The sequence below is a fragment of the Momordica charantia genome (genome assembly GCF_013281855.1).
Source record: "Momordica charantia cultivar OHB3-1 chromosome 10 unlocalized genomic scaffold, Mcharantia_2.0 BLBB01000010.1, whole genome shotgun sequence".
Classification (NCBI taxonomy): Eukaryota; Viridiplantae; Streptophyta; class Magnoliopsida; order Cucurbitales; family Cucurbitaceae; genus Momordica; species Momordica charantia.
In genome coordinates, this window is record NW_028275158.1 from 19,459,741 (window position 1) to 19,482,830 (window position 23,090).

Consider the following 23,090-nt stretch of genomic DNA (forward strand, 5'->3'; position numbering starts at 1 on the left):
TTCTCTCCTTTTATAGAATACTTTCAAGTTTTTGTTGATGGAATGGAAGACAAAATAGGAGAGTAGTTTCAAGAAAGTTGATTCATTGACAACATATTTGAAATTGTGTAGTTGCAAGAAGGTTTAGACAAAGAATGCCAAGATACAGCAAAAATCTATATATACTGTTCTTTGTCAATATGTTATCAGATTCTTTTGCCTCATATATGAATCAATAGCTTTGTTGCCGTTCCAAATGGCCATCTGTGTGTTTGATTTCTTTTCTGGTTACAGCCACAGGGACAGTCAATCTTTAAAAGTGCATATTTTTTTTTATGAAATTTGGTAGATAGGTTGGTGAAAATGAAACTCTAGGCTTACGCCTCAAGGCTTATTCCTTGCCACTCTATGAGAAATAGTCTGGAGACTTTCTAGGTATCACTCTGGATCAACGAGTTCATGTTCCTTTATCGTGTCGAAATGGTTTCTTTCTTCCATGTTTTTGTTACTTGGTCTCATAGAACACACATTTCTGTTCTTTTCACCCAAGGGCTATTTATGTCTTGCCTTTTATTTGCTAGAAAGATAAAGTTCGATCCTCTCCATTCGGGACGATCGAGCCTGTTACAAGCCAGTTTTCCCTGGACCGAGCCAGTCTTTGTCGAGAAACATCACGAACCATTTGTGAATCATTTGGATGATTTGAAATTTGAATGATGTATTGGACTGAATTCTTCTGCATGGTTGCTGGGGAAATGAGATCCCTTTTAGAAAGAATTTCATTATCAAAAGCATGAACCTTGGAAGTTTAAACTTCCTTCTCTGTTGTCTTGTATTGTATTGTATTCTATGAGTGAAAATGATTCAAGGCCTAATCCACCTTCAACTAACCTTGTTGCTTTCAGGTAGGGTTAGTTATTTGCTTCTATTAAAATAAAACTTTAAGTTTAAATGTTCTATCGTTAAACCATCATGGGTGATTTATTGATTCAAAGGGATTAGGATTAATTAAGAGGGAATGAATTCAAATCTTATGATGACTATTTGTGCATATTATTGCTATGCAGGTAGAGGATTAGATATTGAGTTTCAAAACATATCAATTTTTTTTTTTAATGATTAATGAAAATTTTTGAGATAAGAATAAAAGATGTAAAAGCTAATTTTAGTGGTTAAACTTTTGCCTATTTCTTATTTTGTTGTTTTAACATTTTTTTTTTTCATTTATTTATTTTGAACTATGTTTACTAAAATCTTTATTTCTATCTTTATTTAAATTTTGTGGTTGTAAAACTAACAACTTAGAACGTGAAATTTTGATGGTAAATGGTGTAAGACATTATGTTTTATGGCAAGAAGTGAATCTGAGACTTGATAAAGAGAACTAAATTGAAACAATAGAACTAAATTGAAAGAAAAGAAAAACACCTAAACATTTTTAACGATGAACGAATACATAAACTTAGCGAAATATAAAAACATCATAATCCAATGTTTTATAAGGTAAAATGGAAACTAATAAATTCAAAATAATATCTAGACCTAAAAATAATGTTAAAAACAAGAGATTTTTATTTGTTTGGGCAGTGCATTGTCTACATCAATAAAGAAAACTTGGACAACAATAATGAACAATTGAGACTTGATAAAGAGTGACCAATATTTTATAGCCATGTATAATTTGTGTGTATGAATGAGTATCTCTTTTTCATAATCTTCTCCTTGCTTTGTTTGATGATAATAAGAATGAAAAAAAATTATAAAATTAAAGTCTAATCTAATTTAACTAAAAAATTATTATAATATTAACAATCAAAATTTTAATATTGTGTTTGCTAAAATTATTCTAGAATAAAAACGAACAAATTTAGGAAGGGGTTTTATTTGTTGGGGAAAATGATTTTATGTACCCTTAACTCCCTGTTTAGCATCAAGAAAGTTCTAGAAATAATTAAGAAAAATTATTATCTTATTTGAAACGAGAATGATTTTAAATGATTGTAATAAATTTCTTTATTTGTACAGAAAATAAACTAATATAGGCTTTTAATTTTAATTTATTAATTAAAAATTAAAATATGACACTGATAAATAAGTAATATTATCTTAAAATCCTATGAATATCACAAAATCTCGGTCATAAAAGTTTTGTGATTGAAAAAATGATTTGAAATTTCTCAAGATTTCAAACCATTCTTTTTCATGTGATAACAAATAACTAAATTTATTTGAATCTGTTAAGATTTTAAATCACTTGAAATTCTAGACAACTTTTGATAAATGATTCAAACGTTAAGTATTTGTAATTATTTTTAGAATTATATCGGACGAGTTTAATTAACCTACAAGTTAAAGCAAAGAAGAAAAAGGACATAATCCACTCTAAGGTAGACCTTTATAAATCTAAAAAGTGATGTCTGCTTTTTTTTTTTTAATAATCTTTTCTCTCTTTTATTATTATTATTTTGACAAGCTTATAGGTAGTTGTTATTAATTATTTGAAGGATAGACATTTCCCTCTCTTGTTTGAGAGTTGATACTAATAAATTTTCTTAATGAATAATTGTTTTAATGTTGTTCTACCTCACCTCATTTATCCATAATCTTGATGTAACAAAAAGTAATATGAATTACTCGTCTTTTCGCTAGCGAGGAACAAAAAAAAACATTACTTTTTTCTTCTCAAAATAGTTATTCTTTCATCGATATGTTGATATTTCTGTCGACATTTTCATATATCTATAGGTTTGACATCGACATGAGCAGTGAATCGAAATTTTTGTAGTATTACAAAATAAATTGGCAAAATATCAATAAAATATTAGTAATAGGGACATTATATTAGTATTAATAAATATTTATTTGTTGATATAAATATTTGTTGTAATTTTTTTTCATTTTTTCAAAAATATTTATCGGCATAGATACATCTCATTTGACATTTCTATAAAATTAAAGTACCGACATTTCTATCCATTCAAAACTTTTGTCGCGATGACATTAATATGAAAGTTATTAAGGTAGTTTTAAACAAAGTAGTTTGTTTCTTTTTTCTATCTTTAACCCGTGAATTTCAATTATTTGTGGCAGCCATATTTTCTTGGAAAAATATTATTTTTGGATGCAAGTATTTTCATATAGCAATACTTTAATTATTATTTCTTCTTTTGAAAAAACATGAGCAATACTTTTATTAATATAATCAATAAATAAAGATTTATTATTTAATGTAACGTTAATAAGAAGGATGGTTTAACTCAGTGAAAAAATTATCAGAGAAACTATTCCATCACTCATCTTATCGTCCCAAAATATGAATTTTTGCTAACGAATTTCATAAGTCTTAGCCAACGTATAATATAAAATAACAAAATTTTATTATTAGTGAGCATGCATAGTTCAATATGTACGCCTCTTAAAGTCGGAGATGTAAATCTCCACATTCCACATTTGTGGTACTAAAAAAAATTCGTTATCAATTATATTGACAATTGTCGAACTCGGATCCCATGACCTAAAACCCATATTTTCCAAATATTATTGAAATTGCATTTTCAAGTATAATTGACAATTGTCGAACTCGGATCCCATGACCTAAAACCCATATTTTCCAAATATTATTGAAATTGCATTTTCAAGTCACGAAAACAAAAGCACGCTCAACTTTTCCCCTTTCTTTTCAATTAGTTTGATTTGGACAAAATTTATCAATTTCAGCTAATTCGCTTCAATTTGTCAATCAAGTGGTCATCCTATCGGTCAATGTCAAGTAGCTAGTCATATTGATTAAAACTTTTAAACCTATTAGTTTAACATCGATTTCAACTAAAAACCAACTCGAACCGACTTCGCTCACGCTTATAAATCATGACCACAAATCTTACTTAGGAAACAATAAATGCCTTTCACCACTTCCCCCACGGGATATCCCTCCTAAAGCCTCACCAAAAGTTATAGGTTTCAATTTGGGTTTAACATAAAGCAATCTTCCACTAAAAAACAAATGCTTTTACAAAATTCTCGTGAACAAGAAGAAGAAGAAGAACCTCATGAAAAAACTCCAACAAACAACTCAAAATTATAAGAACAATCATGGCCATTGCCAAATTGAACCAAAGAAAACAACACCAAAATGGACAAAAAACAAACCCCTCTTCCCATCTCTCATTCCACCCCTCATTTCGTTGACATCCCAGAAGAGGAGGAAGAAGAAGAGCATGTCGGGCCAAAGGCGGCCCCGGCTTCAGCCGAGGCCCCCGAGAGGCGGCTGAAGATCAAACACAACAGGCTGCGGCCGCCACCACCACGACAAGAGCGGAGTTTCGGTCGACAAGTGTCGTTGGAGACGGGTTTGGATAGGGACTCCAAAGGGAAGGGTATTGAGAGAATGGCTCTTCCAAGGAGTGGGAGAAGCTTTGGGGGATTTGATTCCACCAATATTGAAGGAAGGAAGGCAAATTTCAGCATCTTTAGAACAAAGTCCACTCTTAGTAAGCAGAATTCATCGTTGCCATCAAAAAAATTAGATCAAAGAGATCCAATGGAGTCTCAGAGAACTCATGGGAGCTCTGAAGGGATTAATGATGAATCTGTTAATAAAAGTGTTCCTGTTGGAAGATACTTTGCTGCTCTTAGAGGACCTGAACTTGATCAAGTCAAGGTATGAGACGTTGACCCGAAAAACTCGATCAATTCAATCTGGACTGCTCGAGTTCAGTTAAACTATATGCTTGTTTGGTCAAGTAAACAACTGGTTAAATTATAAGTTAGTCTCGAAACTTTTACAGTTTTGTTTAGTTGGTCTATATGCTTTAACTTTCACTTTGTGACTTTGTTTAACAGGATTACGAGGATATTCTTCTCCCTAAAGATGAGAAATGGCCATTTCTTCTTCGTTTCCCCATCGGATGCTTCGGTATATGCCTTGGCCTCAGCAGCCAAGCCGTGTTATGGCGGGCACTATCGACCAGCCCCGCCACCGCCTTCCTCCACGTCACGCCATTCCTCAATCTTGCTATTTGGCTCCTTGCCGCCACCGCCCTCCTCGCTGTTTCCCTCACTTACATTCTCAAGTGCATCTTCTACTTCGAAGCCGTCAAGAGAGAGTACTTTCACCCTGTTCGTGTCAACTTCTTCTTTGCCCCTTGGGTCGTCTGCATGTTCCTTGCCATCAGTGCTCCCCCATCCCTCGTGTCAGAGCCGCTCCACCCTGCCATTTGGTGCGCCTTCATGGGTCCTTACTTCTTGCTCGAGCTCAAGATATACGGGCAATGGTTGTCCGGGGGAAAACGACGATTGTGTAAGGTACATGTGTAAGACTATACTACCATACTAAACTAAAAAACATGAGTTCATACACGTTACTCGGTTAATATTGTATTCTTAAAACGTCTATTTTAAAGTCTTTGGTCTTTGCTATTTTGTCGTCTAATATCACTGACTCAATACTCACCCCTTGTTCACATTCTTTAACTCTACAATATATTTAATCTTTCATTCATATTCTTAACAAGGTGGTGAACCCGTCGTCGCACCTGTCGGTGGTTGGAAACTTCGTCGGAGCGATTCTAGCGGCAAAATGTAGGTGGTTGGAGGCAGCAAAGTTCTTGTGGTCAGTGGGGTTCGCTCACTATCTGGTGGTGTTTGTGACTCTGTATCAGAGGCTGCCCACGAGTGAGGCTCTGCCGAAGGAGCTGCACCCAGTTTACTCAATGTTCATCGCCGCGCCATCTGCAGCCAGCATTGCTTGGCAGACCATTTATGGAGATTTTGATGGCTTGTCCAGGACTTGCTTCTTCATTGCTCTGTTTCTCTACATTTCCCTCGTCGTGCGGATCAACTTCTTCACTGGATTCAGGTGAGTCATTTCATTTTCTTTCCCTTCGAAAACTTCTTTTGTTTGATTGTCGAAATTGGATAGGGGTGTTCGCGGATTGGGTTAGGTTAGGAGGGACTTGAGACCAACTCAAATTTTCGGGTTGGCCATATATAGGAACCGTAGAGTTTGAATTGGATGGTCAACCCAACCGGATGAGATTAAGATACAATAAAATAATATGAAAACCTTAAATGAAGGGCTAAGATTAAAACTAAATGAACGGTTGACATTGAAGATAAACATATATACATACATATGCATAAATTCGGGTTGGGTTGGGTTGACCTAATTTTTTAGAGGTTGAATCCGAGACCAAACCCAATCCAAGACTTTATCTAACCCAACCCAACCATTAGATTTTTTGAACACCCTTAATTTCGGAGTTTTGAACTTCAGGTTGAACACTTGATAAATCAATTTTTGAAATATAGGAGTGGTTATAATCATACCTCAAACTTTCAATTTCATCATTGCTTTAAATTAACAACATCATTACAATTAAACCCTTAAATTTGCAAAATGCACAAACTCTCCTGAACTATAAGAATCGTTACCATCTAACTCTCTAATTATAAAGATTTTGGCCGACTTTCAATTATTTTCAAAGATTTTATTGTAACGACACTCATAGTTCATAGGTAGTAGTGCATTTTCTAATATTTAAGGGTTCAAATTGCAACATTTCTTGGGAAGGTGATTGATCAAAATGAAAGTATAAAAAAGTGATGGTAAGCGTAACGATCTTTATAGATTATGGATGGATTTTTAAGTTTCCTTTTTTTAAGTAACTTATAATTATAAATCCTTTAACTAAAAGTAGATTGCCAAATAAATAATTAGTTGGTGCACTTATTTTTAAAGCACGATTGGAAAAAAAGTATTCAAGATAATAGACAAATGAGAACTAGAGGATTTAATTTCATGAGATTAACCTTTAATGATCCACCAAACTTAAAAAGTGTACTTTTTCAAAAATGGATTTGAGAATGATTTGAACATTTGATGTAAAACAACTTCAAAAAAGGAAAACTGCCTTTTTGTATCATTATCTTTTAACTATTCCCCCCCTTTCTGAAACCCAAGAAAACTGCCTAGGATCACCAACACAAAGACAAGACATTATGAATAATTATTGTTGGTTCACTGGTCCAAAAAGACTCGGGTAAAATGAGAAGAAATGAGTTGAAATCCTACGATGACCCCCTAACTTATAAATTAATTCGTATGTGTTTCCCAACATCAAATATTGTAGGATCAAACGATTGTTCTATAAGACTAGCTGAGGTGCGCGTAAACTGACCCAGACACTTGCAAATATAAAAAATTATTGTTGTACCTGAAACCTTGGTGGTGGAATTTGGCAGGTTTTCAGTGGCTTGGTGGTCTTACACATTCCCAATGACAACAGCTTCAGTGGCCACCATCAAATATGCAGAGCTTGTCCCCACAGTTGTAAGTAAAGTTCTGGCACTCACCCTTTCTTTCATGTCCTCTGCCATGGTGTCCCTTCTCTTTGTATCCACTCTCCTCCATGCCTTTCTTTGGAAGACACTGTTCCCAAATGACCTGGCCATTGCAATCACAAAGAGGAGACTTATTAATAAGGACAGGAGACCCTTCAAAAAGGCATATGACCTCAAACGCTGGACAAAGCAAGCTCTTACCAAGCACAAGGACCATTTTGATCCGCAAAATGAAGCATTTTGACTCTCCTTTCAAATGTCTCTGCCTGCCTGTATTTTGGGGCCATGTATAAACAGTCATCTACAATTTATTTCGACACCAGGACTTGTTTCGAACCGGTGTTCATAATATAGAAGAGACATGAATTTAGAACATGAAATGTTGAAAATCTTCCCCAAAGAAGCCTCAGACCATGAGCTTCTTCTCTCACCTCATTTGCATTTTCCGTTTGGAAACTTTACTTGCTCATTGAACTAATATAAAAAGTTTAATGATTCAAAAGAGTCTGGCAAGTTTTTCGACATGAGAATGTAACTGTAAAGATGAAGTTGTGTGTGTATATTCTTTTGAGTAGCAAACGATACATTTACGTCGGGGATACAAGGAAGTTGACGGGGCAATGAGGGCTGTACATATCCGGCGGACTTGGCATGCTTATTTGGATTTGGATACAAGTTTTGGGGGGAGAACATAGAGAGTTGGTTAGATAAGATAAATCTAGAAAACATCTTTTTGACGACCTTTCCTGTACTGTATGGGCTTCATCAATTGGTTTCTATGAAGAAAAAATAGCTCGAGAATCTGTCCTGTACTGTTATCAACATCATGTAATGGTTTCTCTATGCGGAGGCCGAAAACGAAATCAAATGCCCCAGCAGAAAGAAACCATTCCTTCAGAATTCTACATACTTAGCGAATTCCCAAATTCCTGTATGGTTAAAAGATTTATCTTAGATCATTGAAGTGGTAAGAAAGATGATTTACAAGATTATCAACTAATCCATATGCCATACCTCACCGTCAACTGGCTGCAGGAATCAGAGATGCATCCATTATTCCCCAAACGAATCTGTTTTCCAGCAAGCAAAGGTGTTTCTTTCACCAATGGGGTAATCTACAATAGAATAATATTCATATAAGACAAAAGTTTAAAACCTTGATTCTACCACTGAAGATACAGAATCTTATGATCCCGGAAAAAAAAATAAAATAAAAAACCTTAATGAGGGTGGGTATTAAATAAAAATTGTAGGGTGGTGTACACTAAAATGAAATTGTAAGGAAAAAGATGCAGTATTTACCTTGTGTTCTGGTTGAAACAACACCAAATTATTTTCCTTCGAGCTCTTATCCCAAAAAGATCAAGAATAAAATATTTTAAATGGTTAGAAACTTTGCTCTTTCAAAAGAAGGATGGAAATCAGTAATTGCAAGTTGTGAATACTGCTAATTCTGAATTCATGAAAATGAATTAATACCTTTAGAGGTATGGATGGGCGCGAAGGAACTTTCGACAAAGATCCATCTGAGTGGAGTTGAGACGTCAGGGAAAGCTAATGAAAGTATTAAACAATCGCATTAATCATGGTACCAATGATACAGAACCATAAAAGAATAATAATGAATTTAACCAAGATCTACCTTGTTGAAAAGTTCTGTTGGTGGTTGTAGAATTCGCTTCTCACTATGGAATTTAAATTCCTGAACGCAGTAAACATGATGTCGTCTTAGAGACTAATATCAATAGGAAAGGTAAGAATGTGCATTAAGGAAATACGGAAAGAAAAAAAAAGGGTTTACCATTGGTATTGTGGTTTCTTGCTTGCTATTTCTATAAACACCCATTTCCCCTTTACTTGAAAATATCTGCATGAAAGCCAGAAATAAGTCTAATTTCTCAACATTATGCCGAGCACTTATTAAGTAATTGTTTACCTTCCTATTAAGAGGACATGTCTTGAAATTTGGCATTACATGATACTCATCATGCTTTCCATCATCGATGGCATTTGATCTAGACAGATAAATACAACTAATAAGTATTACAACAAAAGGCCTTCACTATTTCTATTTTATTAGGAGCAGTGCAAGATTATTTTTTTCTTCATTTTATTACCTTCTAGACTCCAAGTTTTTTGTGACTGTAATGTCAGAATAATCATGATGAAATGCTGAAGACGAAACAGCAGAAGTATTTTGCATTGCCCTCAACAACGTCCTCAAATGAAATTCCTAAGAAGCAACAAACACAAAAGACAATCCTGATGAATTGGTATATAAGGTTGTCACATCTTAATCTACATATTATTACTGCTTTTTTATTCTTCTTTACACAAAAGCATCCTCACATAAATACTGGGAAAATACTCACTTGAAACTCTGGCAATTTGGGAGTGCTTTTCGTCGGGAGCGGCAGTGATGGAGCCTCTAAAATCTGCAAAATGAAAAAGACATATATGAATCACCAATTAGCAAAATGGAAACATAAGTTTCATGAATCACCAATTATTATCAAATACAAGTACCGACTTTTCTGTTTAATGGACGGGCTCTAAACCTTCGAGTAGTTGTTATCTCATTATCCTCTTCCATCCTACTTTTCAGTCTGACATCAAAGCAATTGAGTAACTTAACCCCTATGAATAGTCTAAGACCTGGATTTTCCTAACCAAAGTAAATAAAGTAGGATTTAAAGTTCCAAACCTTATTCTATGCGCCCTATGTGCTGTTTCAAGGTCAGGCTGCCTAGGAATTGTAATCTTCAGCTTGGAATTTGTAGTAGTTTTATCAGCAACTCCATCCTGCCAACTCAAGAAGATAATTGTAGACTTGCACAAAATACACAACCAGCTTCTATGAATAAGGTAAATCTCAGAAAGTATTTCTACAAAAGCCTCAAGAACCCATATAATAGCATGGTGAACCTACAGAATTTACAGTCTTTGATACCAAATTTTGGAGATGCACAAATACATCTCTGTGAACAAGTATTTTAACATTTCTTAGTTATTTTTAAGCTGTCATGAAGAACTTCATTTTTTCCTTAAATGGACATTACGCAAGGGGTTAGAGCTGATCAAAAAAAAAAAAGTAAAAAGAAAAAAAACTTAATTGGCATACCTTTTTGGGAAGCTTGTGGACTAAACTAGCCTGCTGTTTTATTTCATTCACCTGTAACATGATGTGCTTATTTGAGTGAGAATGTGATTATCTCAATTGACATCAAACGACATCCAAAGCCTAAAATCAAAAGTGCCTTTTTAAAATAGTGATTAGACATTATCAACTAAAAACGTTGAGGGAGAAAAAAAAAAGGAGGAAAGAGAGTTACAAGGAACCTCCCAATTAACCAAAGGAGTTATAGAACACTCTCCAATTGACTTGGATATCAAAAAAATAATAATGATAGATTTTTCAGAGAGTACACCATCAAAAGACTTTTTAGAATTTATAGTGAACAGAGTATAGACAATATCATAGCAAAATTTATCGTGACAAACTGACAAAATATTCTATCAAAGAGACAATGATATATTGTACTTTTACAACAATGTACCTTACGTGAGTGACCTCCATCCAGCTTCTGCTTCTTAATAGCTTGACTTTCAATCCCAGAACTATAGGCACTTGTCTCATTGTTTTTAACAAGTGCTTTCTGCAACCTAAAAAGCCAAACCTAAAATTACTAAAAAAATGAAAACAGGGCAATCCATTTACTATTTGAAGAATTCATTGAACAGAATCATTACTCAGCCTCAGCAAGAAAATAGGCCATTTATGAAAAATAGACCACTCAGATCAAATAAAGACGGCCTCATGACCATTGTGCACATTAGAAGAATCAACAAACATGTTAAAGTAGCTTTCGCGATAGTTTGTGCAATATAAAGGTTGGTGAAATTTTGCAAAGATAAACATATAACAGCAAAAAACAATGTATAAAAAGCAGGTTTGACCTTTATATAACAAGCAAATCAAATGAAGCAGCATCTCTAGCACTTACTTGAAATCAGAAAGTTGATTAGGGAAATTTTGTCTCGCTAAGTGGCTTGCTGTTGGTTTCATCAACGTAGTGCCCCTTGGTTTAGAAGGCTTGGCACAAGATGGGGCTTTCACCATGGGTTTGTTCAAGGACGGATGATTATATGATGTAGATCCTGGGAAAAAAACAAATAAAGAGAGAAAACATATTAAAAGGGAAAAACAAGTTGTCAATTCTTATACCCATGTATTGCCGCCCCAAGACTGTACAATTCATTATCTATCATTAATATTTGAGAAGTGGTAGGTTTGGACACAAGCAAAATGCAGTCTATCAAATGCCCTAGTAAGTTCAATGTCAAAGAAAAATGATATTCTGCAATTAAGATTTTGGTTACAACTTTCAAGTGTATCTTATTATATTCACCAGTTACTTCTTCACAAACAGACTAAACACCTGATGTAAATTGAAGCTGTTGATTGTGAATTTTTTGTACGTCTCCATCCCGTAAATTGGTGAAGATTCCTCTGTTTGCTCCTTGGCAATCTACAAGATAATCGTGTAATTTGTTATTATCACTCGCCAACCAGAATAGTTGTCAAAGCAGAGACAGATAGTAAACATAAGGTCCTGGAATAACTGTAACCGGAGCATGATTTGCTTGACAACTCCAACTAAAATAAAGTATTGAGCCACAAACATACCTCTGTCATTCTCGCGTACTGAACCAGCTTCCTGACTGGCACCATTCAGCGATTCAATTGTGCTACCATGGTCTTCAGATTTTTTAGATGCATTTTCAAAAGCGAAATGACAGTCCTCCCTCAAAAATAGCTTTGCTACAAACGCTGACAAAGAGAATAAAAAAAGGATGAAATTTCAAAGAAACGAAATGAGCCCCCGATCAAATGCCATATATTTCAAGAAAATCATGAATTCCTGTTCCCTTGATACACTCCTAATGCCATATATTTCAAGAAAATCATAATTTCCAGTTCCCTTGATACAGTCCTCTTCATTCCATGAAAATTAAAGAAGTACGAACACAGCGAAAACATCAAAATGCGAACATCTCTGGAATTAGTATAAGCAAATAAAACCGGAAATTTCACCAAAAAAAAAATCCGAATAGCAGATTTGTCAGTAAAATCCACAGTAACCTCCTTAAAAACGATCATCAACGCCCCAAAAACCAACAAAAAGCCACAAACATCAACAATGACGCAAATGAGGAGTGAGATTAAAAGCAGCGAACGAACACCAAAGAAGTAAAACTAGAGATCACTCACGAGAAGGAGGGTAGCTTCCGGCGGACTGGAACCAAAGCTCTGCTTCACGGGCCTCATCACAAGTCTCCTCCCGAGTGAAATCAAAGTACATAGCCGCATCGAACTCGTACTGAACGTCCACTTCATAAGCCTCAAACACAACTGTCTCAACCTCCATTTCCTCGTCCATGTCTTCTTCCAGAGTTGAATACACCTCCGCAGAGAATAACAATGGCGATCGCGCGGTTTCTCCAAGGCAAGGGAGCAGCAGTGGTATTGGAGAACTCCCCGATGGAAGCCCTAAGAACAGAAATCGAAGCAGGGATTTGATTTGTAGCAGAAGGAAGGAGACGGGGAGCGTCGTTTTTTTTTCGCCTACTTCACTGTAGCGAAAATGTATGACACTCGAATCAATTTATATTTATTACCAAACCAAAAAATAATAACAATAATAATTAGAAAAAAAATATTCCACTTTTTTTCTTTTCAAAAATATAATCAAAGGTATTATTAGAAGAAAAAAAATTTGCTCTTTTTTTCTTTTCAAAAATATAATCAAAGGGTAGAACTCCTAGATGCGGAATATGTTATGTACCTAAAGAAATTACCTAAACTTTTTAAATATTTTATACTCTCTAATAAATCTCTTGCTTATGTCTATTACGATCTTGTTTAAATCAATTTATTAGACATAAATTTTAATTTTGTGTCTAATAAAATCTTGAGTTTTCAGACTTTTATCTAAGAATTTTCTGGTATTCCAGATTACCGATTTCAAAATAGTTTTCGTTGTTGACGAAATGGTGATTTTTCAGGACTTTATAGAATTTCAAATAAATTACTTGTTTAACCCTAATATATTTTAATTTATAATTAATAAATTTAGATTAAAGACTAATATTTTATATTCTTTTTCTTTTCCGAAACAACAAACAAATAAATTTAATTTTATTCCTTTCAAATCATTATCGTTTTAAATCAGATAAAAATTTTAAATCATTTTTTAAATTTCAAATCATGAAATTCAAAATCACTTCTACGTGGTAGATTCATAGATTTTTCAAAAATACCGAATCGGTCTCATGTATATTAAATTAAAAGTTGGATGATGTATTTACAAACGTTTAAAAAATAAAAGGGGAGTTTAAAGAGAGAAAACTCTGATTCAAAGTTTTATTTTATTTCCATTTATTTTTGTTAGATCCAAAAATTTTGAATTTACATAAATATATTCAATATGTTAAAAAAAACATGTATGGTACTTAAATCTCTATTCTGATTATACCCTCAAACATTGTGGGAAATGGCGTGGAAAGTGGTTGGAAATTTGAATGTGTGGAGGGTAAAATGGTCATTTGGAAATGGCTAGGGATGAAAGTGAGGGAACAGAAATGTGGGAGTCCGAGCTTCTTCTGGCCTGGGGCGGCGAATTTCGGCTCCCCTACTGGTTGCCCCTGACATTGGGAGTATTTACGAAAATGCCACCAACGGTTTTATCCGTTGGGCAGCGCTATATGGGTGGGGCCCGCCAGGAAATTCAAATGGATATGGAAAATAGAACGTTGGCCAAAAGGGTAGTTTCGGTGATGCAAGCGTTTGTCAGTCTCTTTTATGCATGTGACACGTTCATTTCGAAATCATAATTTTAAACAAATAAATATTAAAAAAATGACGGTAATAAATTTTCCATCGACGCGTGGACATTTCTATGTATTGGGTTCGAGAAAATTCTACTATTACGTGAGTACCATATTCTCTATTCACACTGCGATTTTACTTTTATGATTGATTTTTTAAATATTAATGAACCTCACATTATTTATAATAAGATGCTAGTATGACAAGTAGTAAATAAAATGAGTATCCAATGCTAGAAATTTTTTCATGAGAGGTGATCAGCATTTCTATCGTATTGTGAAAAAGTCGACAAAATATTTAAAAAATGTATCAATAAAATATCATTAATATAGATATTACCATGTGTTATTTTTATAGCATCGTAAAATGTTTATTTGTTATGAATTTTTTATTTTTATAATTTTTCTAGAAATATCCCACATTTAATCTATGATTCCATCAACATTCCCATAAAATTTACCTCTAACATTTCCTACCATATCAACCTTCAAAACTTTGATAAAAATACCCATTAAAAAGAAAGAAAAAAAATCCAAGTACAACAAAGTAAATAAATAATTTGTCCATGCACACTTAATAGATAAAACATTGGTTACCGTTCTTGAGTTTGAAAATTCGATCTTTGGTGGAAGATTGAACGTTTGATGTCAAAGACAGTACTATGATTTTTGTCCTTACTAAAAAACTAAATAATAATATATTAATTTTGAATATATTATTTTTAACAAATTTTCAGAAAAATAATTTGTGATTTATTACTTTAGAATTCGAGAAAACAATAACAAGAATGCGGTTGTCCAAGTTTTTTATTATGAAAAAAAAATAAAGAAAAAATTATCTTGAAAGGCAATTTTCTTAATTTAAAATTTAAAAAAAACAAGAAATAAAAATTAATGTTCGTCAATTTTTAATTAAAAACATTACCAAATGTATTTTTTTTAATGTTAGGAAAAAAAAACCAAAAATAAGAAAGTACCAAAGAAGCTCATTATGTCTCACTTTGTCTTTTAGTCTAATATAATTTAGCCCCTTTTTAAGTGGTTTGAAAATTAGTTAAAATTTCTCTCTAGAATATATATATATATATATGGATATATGTAATTTAGTACAATTATCCATTTAACTTATATTATGATTATAAACTTAATTTTTAAAATATAAAATAAAAGTCGAACTTTTTTTTAGTTTAGTAATACATGAAAGTATCATGGATGGCTTATTGACCCAAAGAGAACAGGATTAATTAGAAAAGAATAGATTCAAACCTCATGATGATCATATACGGTGCGCATAAGTTACATGAAAATGAAAATTTGAATCTCGAATCTTTTGACCGATTCGAACCATACCACTAAATTAGTTGTATAATTTTGAGCTTTTAAATGATGCTACAAAATATGATTCTTTTAAATTTTATTCTCCATATTGGAAAAGGTATAAATGGCTCTCTTTATTTGAAGAATATTGGAACTCAAAGTTGAAATAAATACTTTTTATAAAGGTTTCACTTATGAGATGCCTCTCAAAAGTAGGCTAGAAATCATGTTTTTTCCTCTTCCAACAAATCCCTCACGTGGAAAAAGTTGACTAAAGAAGAAAATGACAAAAGAATTTATTTAAAGAGTGATAGATATTAATCTTTTCTTATTGAAGTTTTGGACTATATAGTTTAAACTATTCAATTATTTCTTGTGCTCTTCCTCAAACAATTGTAAAAATAAGTCTGAACGATAAGATTACTATAATTACATCTTTAAATTTTTTACGATCAGTCACTCCATAAAGTTATAAAATCTTGTAATTAAATTGGTGCAATTTACAAACAACCATATGAAGTCATAAGTATTGACATGAGTGTCCAAGTTAGTTTGTGCACACCTTGACTAATCTCACGGGACAAATCGTCTGACCCTACAATATTTAGTATCGAAAAACACATAGAAATTACTAATTTCTAAGGTAGGTGACCATCATAGGGTTTGAAACTACAAGTATTGTTACAATCAAACTTGTTGATTCAATGATGTAACGATGTAATACAAATTTGATTAAAAGACAAAAAAGGTATATCCACAGGCTAACTTAGATTCATTTTACATCATTATAACTTTCAACAACTTTAATTTTCAAATAATTAACACTAATTTATGCATTTGTATTCATCTGTAGATAAAATTATCAATGTTTTAATTGTTAAACTATAATCAAGTGTTTAAGTGATACATATATAGACATTTGGCCTTTGTGTTATTCATCGTACCTATTAAAACTTCTAATTATTTATGAATATTTTGATTGGAGTTTTACATTTTTTGGAATTTTTATGCAAGCCTATATGTGGCTGGAATGAACTATTTGGCCCTTTGATTTTAAATTTCTTAAATATTTATCCATTTTCATGTTAATGCAATGAGTATATGAATGTGAGAGTTTAGTTCGTTGGACAGCCATTTCTGTTTTTGGTTTTTGGTTTTTATGTTTTTAGTTTTTGTTTTTCTATTTCTAAAAAACAAAAATCATATATGTTTGATAACAATTTTTTGTTTTTTGTTTTTAAAAAATAGAAAATCGATCCTGTTTTGTAACTATTTTTTGTTTTCTGTTTTTAAAAAGTTAGAAAATTAAAAATACATATTAGAGAGAGAAAATGCTATGTAGGGTAGAGAAGACGATGGTGCGGGTGCGAGTGATGATGCTCTCCCCCATTCTCGTGCTTGTGAAAATTTGTAATCCCGATCTCAACCTCGTTCTTCGGTCCGAGAGATGTTATCGAGAAAAACTATCAGTTTTATAATTATTTTTAATTATTTTTAGAATTTAAAAAATAAAAAAGTATAATAAATATATATTAATTATTTAAAAATGAAATTGGAGATAGGGTCGAGACATGCATTTCCTATTTTTGGGGCCTGACCTTGCGGAAAATTTTGTCATCCCTAATGTAGAGGTATAAAAATACAAAGTTTAGGGAGATGTAAATAAACTTTTGGAAAATAAATTTTAGAGAGATAAATAAAAACATTAGAAAAAAAAGTTAGTGAAATAAAAGTTAAAGACAAAAAGAGAAAAAAGTAAAGTCGAGAGGCAAAGATATGTTAAAAAATAAATAAATAAATTAGCAAGAAAGAGAAAAATTATAGTAGAAAAAAATTTAGAGATAAAAACAAGATTTAAAATGTAATTTTCAGATAACATAAATAAATATAGAGATAAATAAAAGTTACGATGAAAGAAAATTGAACAAGAAAATAAAATATAAATTCCAGAGGAAAAAATAGATTAAGAAGAAAAAGAAAAGCTATAAAAGATGAAATTTTAGAGAGAAAAAAGTTCGGAAAAATATTAAATTTTTAGATAGAGAAATAAAACTGATATGTTAAAAAAAATATAAAATAAAACTACATAGGGATGAAAATTTTGGAGAGAGACAAATAATAATAAGTATTGAAAATATGAAAATTTTAGGGAGAGAAAAATAAATTTTGTAGAGATAAATTTAGAAAGGAAAAAATTTTAGATGGAAAGAGAAAGATAAATATGAGGGAAAAAAAAGTTGAGTATTTGAAAAAGAAATCAGATTTTGAAAAACACAAATCAGTTTTTTTTTTTTTTTACATTCGTGAAAAACAGTTATCAAACCATGCTCTTCTTTAAAAACTAAAAACTAAAAACCAAAAATAAAAAATAAAATGGTTATTAAACGGTCCCTAAAATATTTATTGTAATTTAAATAATCGTTAAGTAACGTTCTCATTTCTTGTTCCCGTTTCTAATTTTTCCATAACATAAATAAAATGACTTATAAAATGCATAATAAATATTAGAAAATAAATATGACAAATTTGAATATTTAATTTTAGAGATATATGTCAATTAGCACTAAACTATACTCGTTTTGGCCTATCAAACATTTTTTTTCGATAGTTGAAAGTGAGAATTTGAGTAGGTAAATATTAGTGTAGAAGAAATGAGCACAACCGAAAAAAGTTAGTCTCTAGAGAAAAGAGATTTTATTAGAAAGAATGTATACCAATGACACTATTTCAAAGTTTAGGGATTAAAATATTTTTTAATTTAGAGATGAAAATATATATTAAAAAAAATTCATTGGACCAAAATAATTTTTTTTTAAGTTTTAAAATTGATAGTTTGAAAAATTGAAGAATAAAATGGAATAAACTGAAAAGTTAAACTTAAGAGTTATTTGTAAGTATTTTTTGTTCCATTTATGACTCATTATTAGCATCTATTATGAGCATGTGATCCCCATATAATATAGGCACATACAAGCAAATAATTAAGGACACTCATCTTTAAATTTGTAGGAGGATTTATTTTTTCAACATGACATTTAATACACATTAACTGATGTTGGAAAAACCAACCCGATCCAACCAGTAGTCAAATCGACTAACTGACGTTGATTCGAATTGATTTTGATCGATCGAGTTTATTTTTTCGTGACATTTGATTCATCCCTAAATAATCCATTTTTCAACATGATATATTATCAAACTTTTTAGGACCACCCTCATTGATTTTAAATCTTTTAGATTGCTAGCAAAATAGAAAATTAGACCATACAAATTTAGGTCTAAAGTAAATACAACCCTAAAAAATACAAAATGACTCAGTAGGGTATTGTCCGATATAAACATTTTGTTTTTTATTTTATGTTTTATAAAATTAGGCTTATAAACACTGTTTTCATCTCTTTAATTCTTGATTTTGTTGTCTACCTTCTAAAACGTTTTTAGAATGTAAGCTAAAATTTTAAAACTACAAAAAAATTAGTTTTCAAAACTTATTTCTTTTTATTAAATTTAACTAAGAATTCAAAACATATTTTAAAAAATATATGAAAACATATTAGAAAAATTATGATCAAACAAGCGTAATATTCATGAAAAAAAAATTAAAACAAAATGGTTATTCAAGGTAGTGTAGAATATTGATAACATTAAGTTCTTCGTTTACAAATTTCTATAAGTTTTTTCTCTCTTAAAAAGTGGTTCTTTCTTGATTTCATTTAGAATCTTCTAAATAATAATCATTTCTCAATCAGAAAAGTAATTACGAGCAACAATTTCAACCTACAATTATCATGTCGACATCTCCATCTATATTTTCACACATTGAATCAACATTTCCATAATATCGCAAAAGAAATCAACAAAGTATAAAAAAATATCAACATGATATTACTAATATGACATAAATGTTAATATTAATAATTTTGAACTCATTTACAAACCACAAAATGCTTATTTCTTAATTTAAATATCCTTCACCATCGACATTTTATCGATATTTTCATCAATATTTCCATAAATTTGAGACCTAAAGATTTCCATCATTATCGTCATTCAAAACCTCGATCCAATCACAGTTTTGAAAACGGGAAAAGAACTCTAATTTGTTTTGTTCCAAAGTCTTTTTGTTTTACCCATCAAATTAAATGTGAATTGAATTTGGGTGGCAGCTGAAGATTTGAGAATATAGAGTGTTATTATTATGAAGTGATGAATGAATAGGAGAAGTTGATAGGTCCCAAAGTGAGTAAATAAGGTCATGGTTTTCACTTGAGTCTTTTACCTACTTCACTTCTCTTCTTCTATTCCCTTTGTATTTTTTTGCCCTTTTGAAGTTCTCATTAAATTACCATTAACTTTTTGGTCCACTCTCGGTCTGACATTGTCTCTAACCTTATCTCACTTTTGAGCCATCCACATTGTGTGGGCCATAAAACCAGTTACTCATCGATTTTTTCCTATTGAATTTAAGGGTTCGTTGTGATTAACGCAGGGTCTCTTTTAACCCTTGTATTTTGAGAAAATAGTTGTTTAACTGATCGTCCTTCTACGCTATGGAAAAAATTTATGGCTACATTTTAAGAAACTAAGTGAGTGATATGTTGTGTTAAGATTGTGACCGAAAAAAACGAGATAGAAATGAAAATAAAATGAACAAAATGGTCCCTTTAAAAGTATAGAGACCAAAAACTTAAGTGAAAGAGTACAGAGAACAAAAAGGTAATATATGTTTTAGTCCTGGATGTGAGATATTTTTTCTAATTTAATTATTATTTTAAATGTTTTCATTTAGTCTTTTTTGTTTAATCGGTTTATATGATATAATACTTGGCGAGTTGACAGTTTTAAAGGGGAATAGACCACGTAAGAATTGAAAAATCATAAATTTTTTCGACTTCTTAGAAATGTGGAAGAGGATTTGGAAATGAGGTGATTTATCATAAACATAGGTTTGATTATAAATTTCTTGAGGATTGCATCTGTTTCGTCTAAACTTTAAATTTAGATAGGATTTGAAGGTGATTCATCGTTTGTGCCCTCCACTCAAGCAAAATTTAAGAAAATAAAAATCGATTTCCTAATGGTTATATATATTTTCAATTAAAAGATTAGAAGATAACTTAACTTTTTAACATTTTAACGTGTGGGTATATATTGGTATCGAGTTGATAAGATATAGTAACGACTAGAATAGTTATTTTTTAAAGGTCGGGATTAAAATAATTATTTTTTAAATTTATAAACTAAAATAGATATCTTGAAGTTTTGCAACCAAAATAGAACGGAGTTTAAAAAGTTCAAGAATCAAAATGGAGTTTAAATATTTTCTTTATTAAAATACAAGTTTAGTCGGTGACCTTCTAGAATTGTGTCTAATAAATAATTGTTACACCAATCAATCGTAAAATCTTCAAAAAAAATACCTGATGGGGTCAATGGATTTTTTCTCCTATATCGGATTTGAAACCTTATTCACTTGTTGTCTTACCATTAAACACAAAAATTAAATTTTATACCTATTTTAAGAACTTATTAGATACAAAATTGAGAGCGGAACATCTAAACTTGTATTCCCCTACTAATAATTTAACCCTTAATTAAGGAATCCTTCGTGGGTTAGAGTATGGTTATGGATCGAGGGAAGACATTTTAGGGATCATAAATAAAATTTATTTATGTAAAAATGACCATTTTTAGGGTCTAAAAACTCTAATATTTAGAGATGTATCAAAATAGAGGGCCACATGCCCATGTAAAAATTATCACCTACTCATATTCATATGTTTTTAATTAATAAATAAACAAATAACAAAGAAGGCAAAACCAAATTTAAGAAATCATAAGCCATCTCTCATCTCTCTCCCACCTTAGTCTAGTCTAATAAAGTCTCACGTTTGCTAGCGAAAGAGGTGATCATGGATATATAAGATAGGACAATTATCTCCATGGGTACGAAATCTTAGTTTTTTCAACCGTCAACCACCTTTGCTCCAGCGACAACCGGCGTCTTCCGACAATCCTTGGTACGACGATGGTGCGGCTTCTCCACAAGCATCACATGATTGACACATACTTTGCACCTTAGCAACAGCTGATGACTTGCAACGGGGAACCAGTGGCGGGTTCACTCCTTCGACGACTATCAACGATCTGCAGAAATGGCAACACCCACGACGGTGCAACCCGTTGGAAAAGTAACGAGCTGTCGAACAAAATCAAATCCACAAAAAATGGTATGGCCGCCGTTGTAAGTTGGAGAAACTAAAAAACAACCGAAAGTTTAAAAAGAACGTGGGAAACAAATAATATACACCGAGAAAAATTTTAAAATGAACTGTAGAAAATTAAGCAATAATAAATGTATTGATTAGTTACCATATTTATTTAATTATTTATTAAAATATTATCATTTAAACATTAATGTATTAAATAACTGTCCATTCTCATTTGGAAAGAATACATTTTTAAATTTAATAATAAATGTAATGGAATAAGTAAAGCAATTTGAAAAAACAAAATAGAAAAACAAATTTATTTAAATCTAAAATCTAGATTTGTAAATATTAATTAGAAAAAAAAGGGTGGAATATCCTATATGATATATTAGAGACCATTTCTAGTAAATATATAAAAATGTATTTATATAATTATAATTTACATAAATAATTATATTCATTCAACTTGGATTGATTTTGCATAAATTGCGAAATCTTACCTAAGCCCTAGAACGAGTGAAAAGCTAATCTTAGGCAAATCAGCTTACTGTATACTTTTTTTTAGTCTAAGTATATCAAATCGTCCCTAATCTTTTAGGTCGATTTTTAAAAACTCTTAATTTTAGTCGTGTATTTAAAATTCTCAATTAAGTTATTTTATAAAAAAAATAATTTGTTAAATGTTATTAAATTATTATTTTGTTAATATATTTGGACACATGAACATTCCATTTGAACATGCCACCGTAAAGTAATGGACCTTTTTTATGAATCCGTCATATTTTGTGAGTGAGCAAATTGGATTTGAAACGTCAAAGAGAATTTAACTAACATATTTAAATATGTAACTTTTAAGAAAAGTCCTCAGGTGAGAATTTTAATATATCGCAGTGAAAATCTTAAAAGATTAAGAATTGTTGAGAATTATTTAAAGGGATTAATACACAACTAGCCTATTTTAGGATTCAAATTTACATTTAGCTTAACTTTTTAACATTTCACATTATTGTCTAAAGATTAACAAGTTATACGTGAAATCCATTTGGAAAATTACTCATAGCCTTTTATAATATATGTTAATAAGGATAAAAAAATCAAATCAAATATGGAATAAATTTAGAATTTTGACGGTTGCCATAATTTTTGTTTTGAAATCTTTAAAATTCTTAAAATCACTAATTTGAAAACTAAAATCCCTCAGATACCACCATGTCCACGTAAAATACTACAGTTTTTCATTGATTTTTTTTTTTCTAAATCATAAAAATCTTGTTAGGATGTATGACACAATATTTCAAGCCTAATATTTGAGTATATACCACCAAAAGTTACAGTATAAGTTTATTACACTGT

At 31.4% G+C, this 23,090-nt stretch overlaps 2 protein-coding genes across 2 annotated transcripts; one reads left to right on the top strand and one right to left on the bottom strand.

The window, feature by feature from the left end:
* The first annotated feature begins 3,999 nt into the window (after positions 1-3,999).
* OZS1 (C4-dicarboxylate transporter/malic acid transport protein) lies at positions 4,000-8,220 on the top strand. Its single transcript, XM_022297053.2, has 4 exons — positions 4,000-4,639; positions 4,822-5,283; positions 5,493-5,836; positions 7,222-8,220. Exons 1-4 carry the CDS (start codon positions 4,112-4,114, stop codon positions 7,562-7,564), a joined length of 1,677 nt encoding a protein of 558 aa, XP_022152745.1. The 5' UTR covers positions 4,000-4,111; the 3' UTR covers positions 7,565-8,220.
* Positions 7,853-12,947, bottom strand: LOC111020393 (Cell cycle regulated microtubule associated protein). The gene is made up of 17 exons (XM_022297054.2): positions 12,593-12,947; positions 12,008-12,151; positions 11,760-11,849; positions 11,325-11,478; positions 10,878-10,983; positions 10,442-10,492; positions 10,025-10,122; positions 9,851-9,926; positions 9,693-9,755; positions 9,438-9,553; positions 9,257-9,335; positions 9,122-9,187; positions 8,963-9,022; positions 8,800-8,874; positions 8,623-8,667; positions 8,335-8,435; positions 7,853-8,249 (listed from the first exon to the last, which is right to left on the bottom strand). Exons 1-17 carry the CDS (start codon positions 12,759-12,761, stop codon positions 8,231-8,233), a joined length of 1,512 nt encoding a protein of 503 aa, XP_022152746.1. The 5' UTR covers positions 12,762-12,947; the 3' UTR covers positions 7,853-8,230.
* Between the last annotated feature and the right edge of the window lie 10,143 nt (positions 12,948-23,090).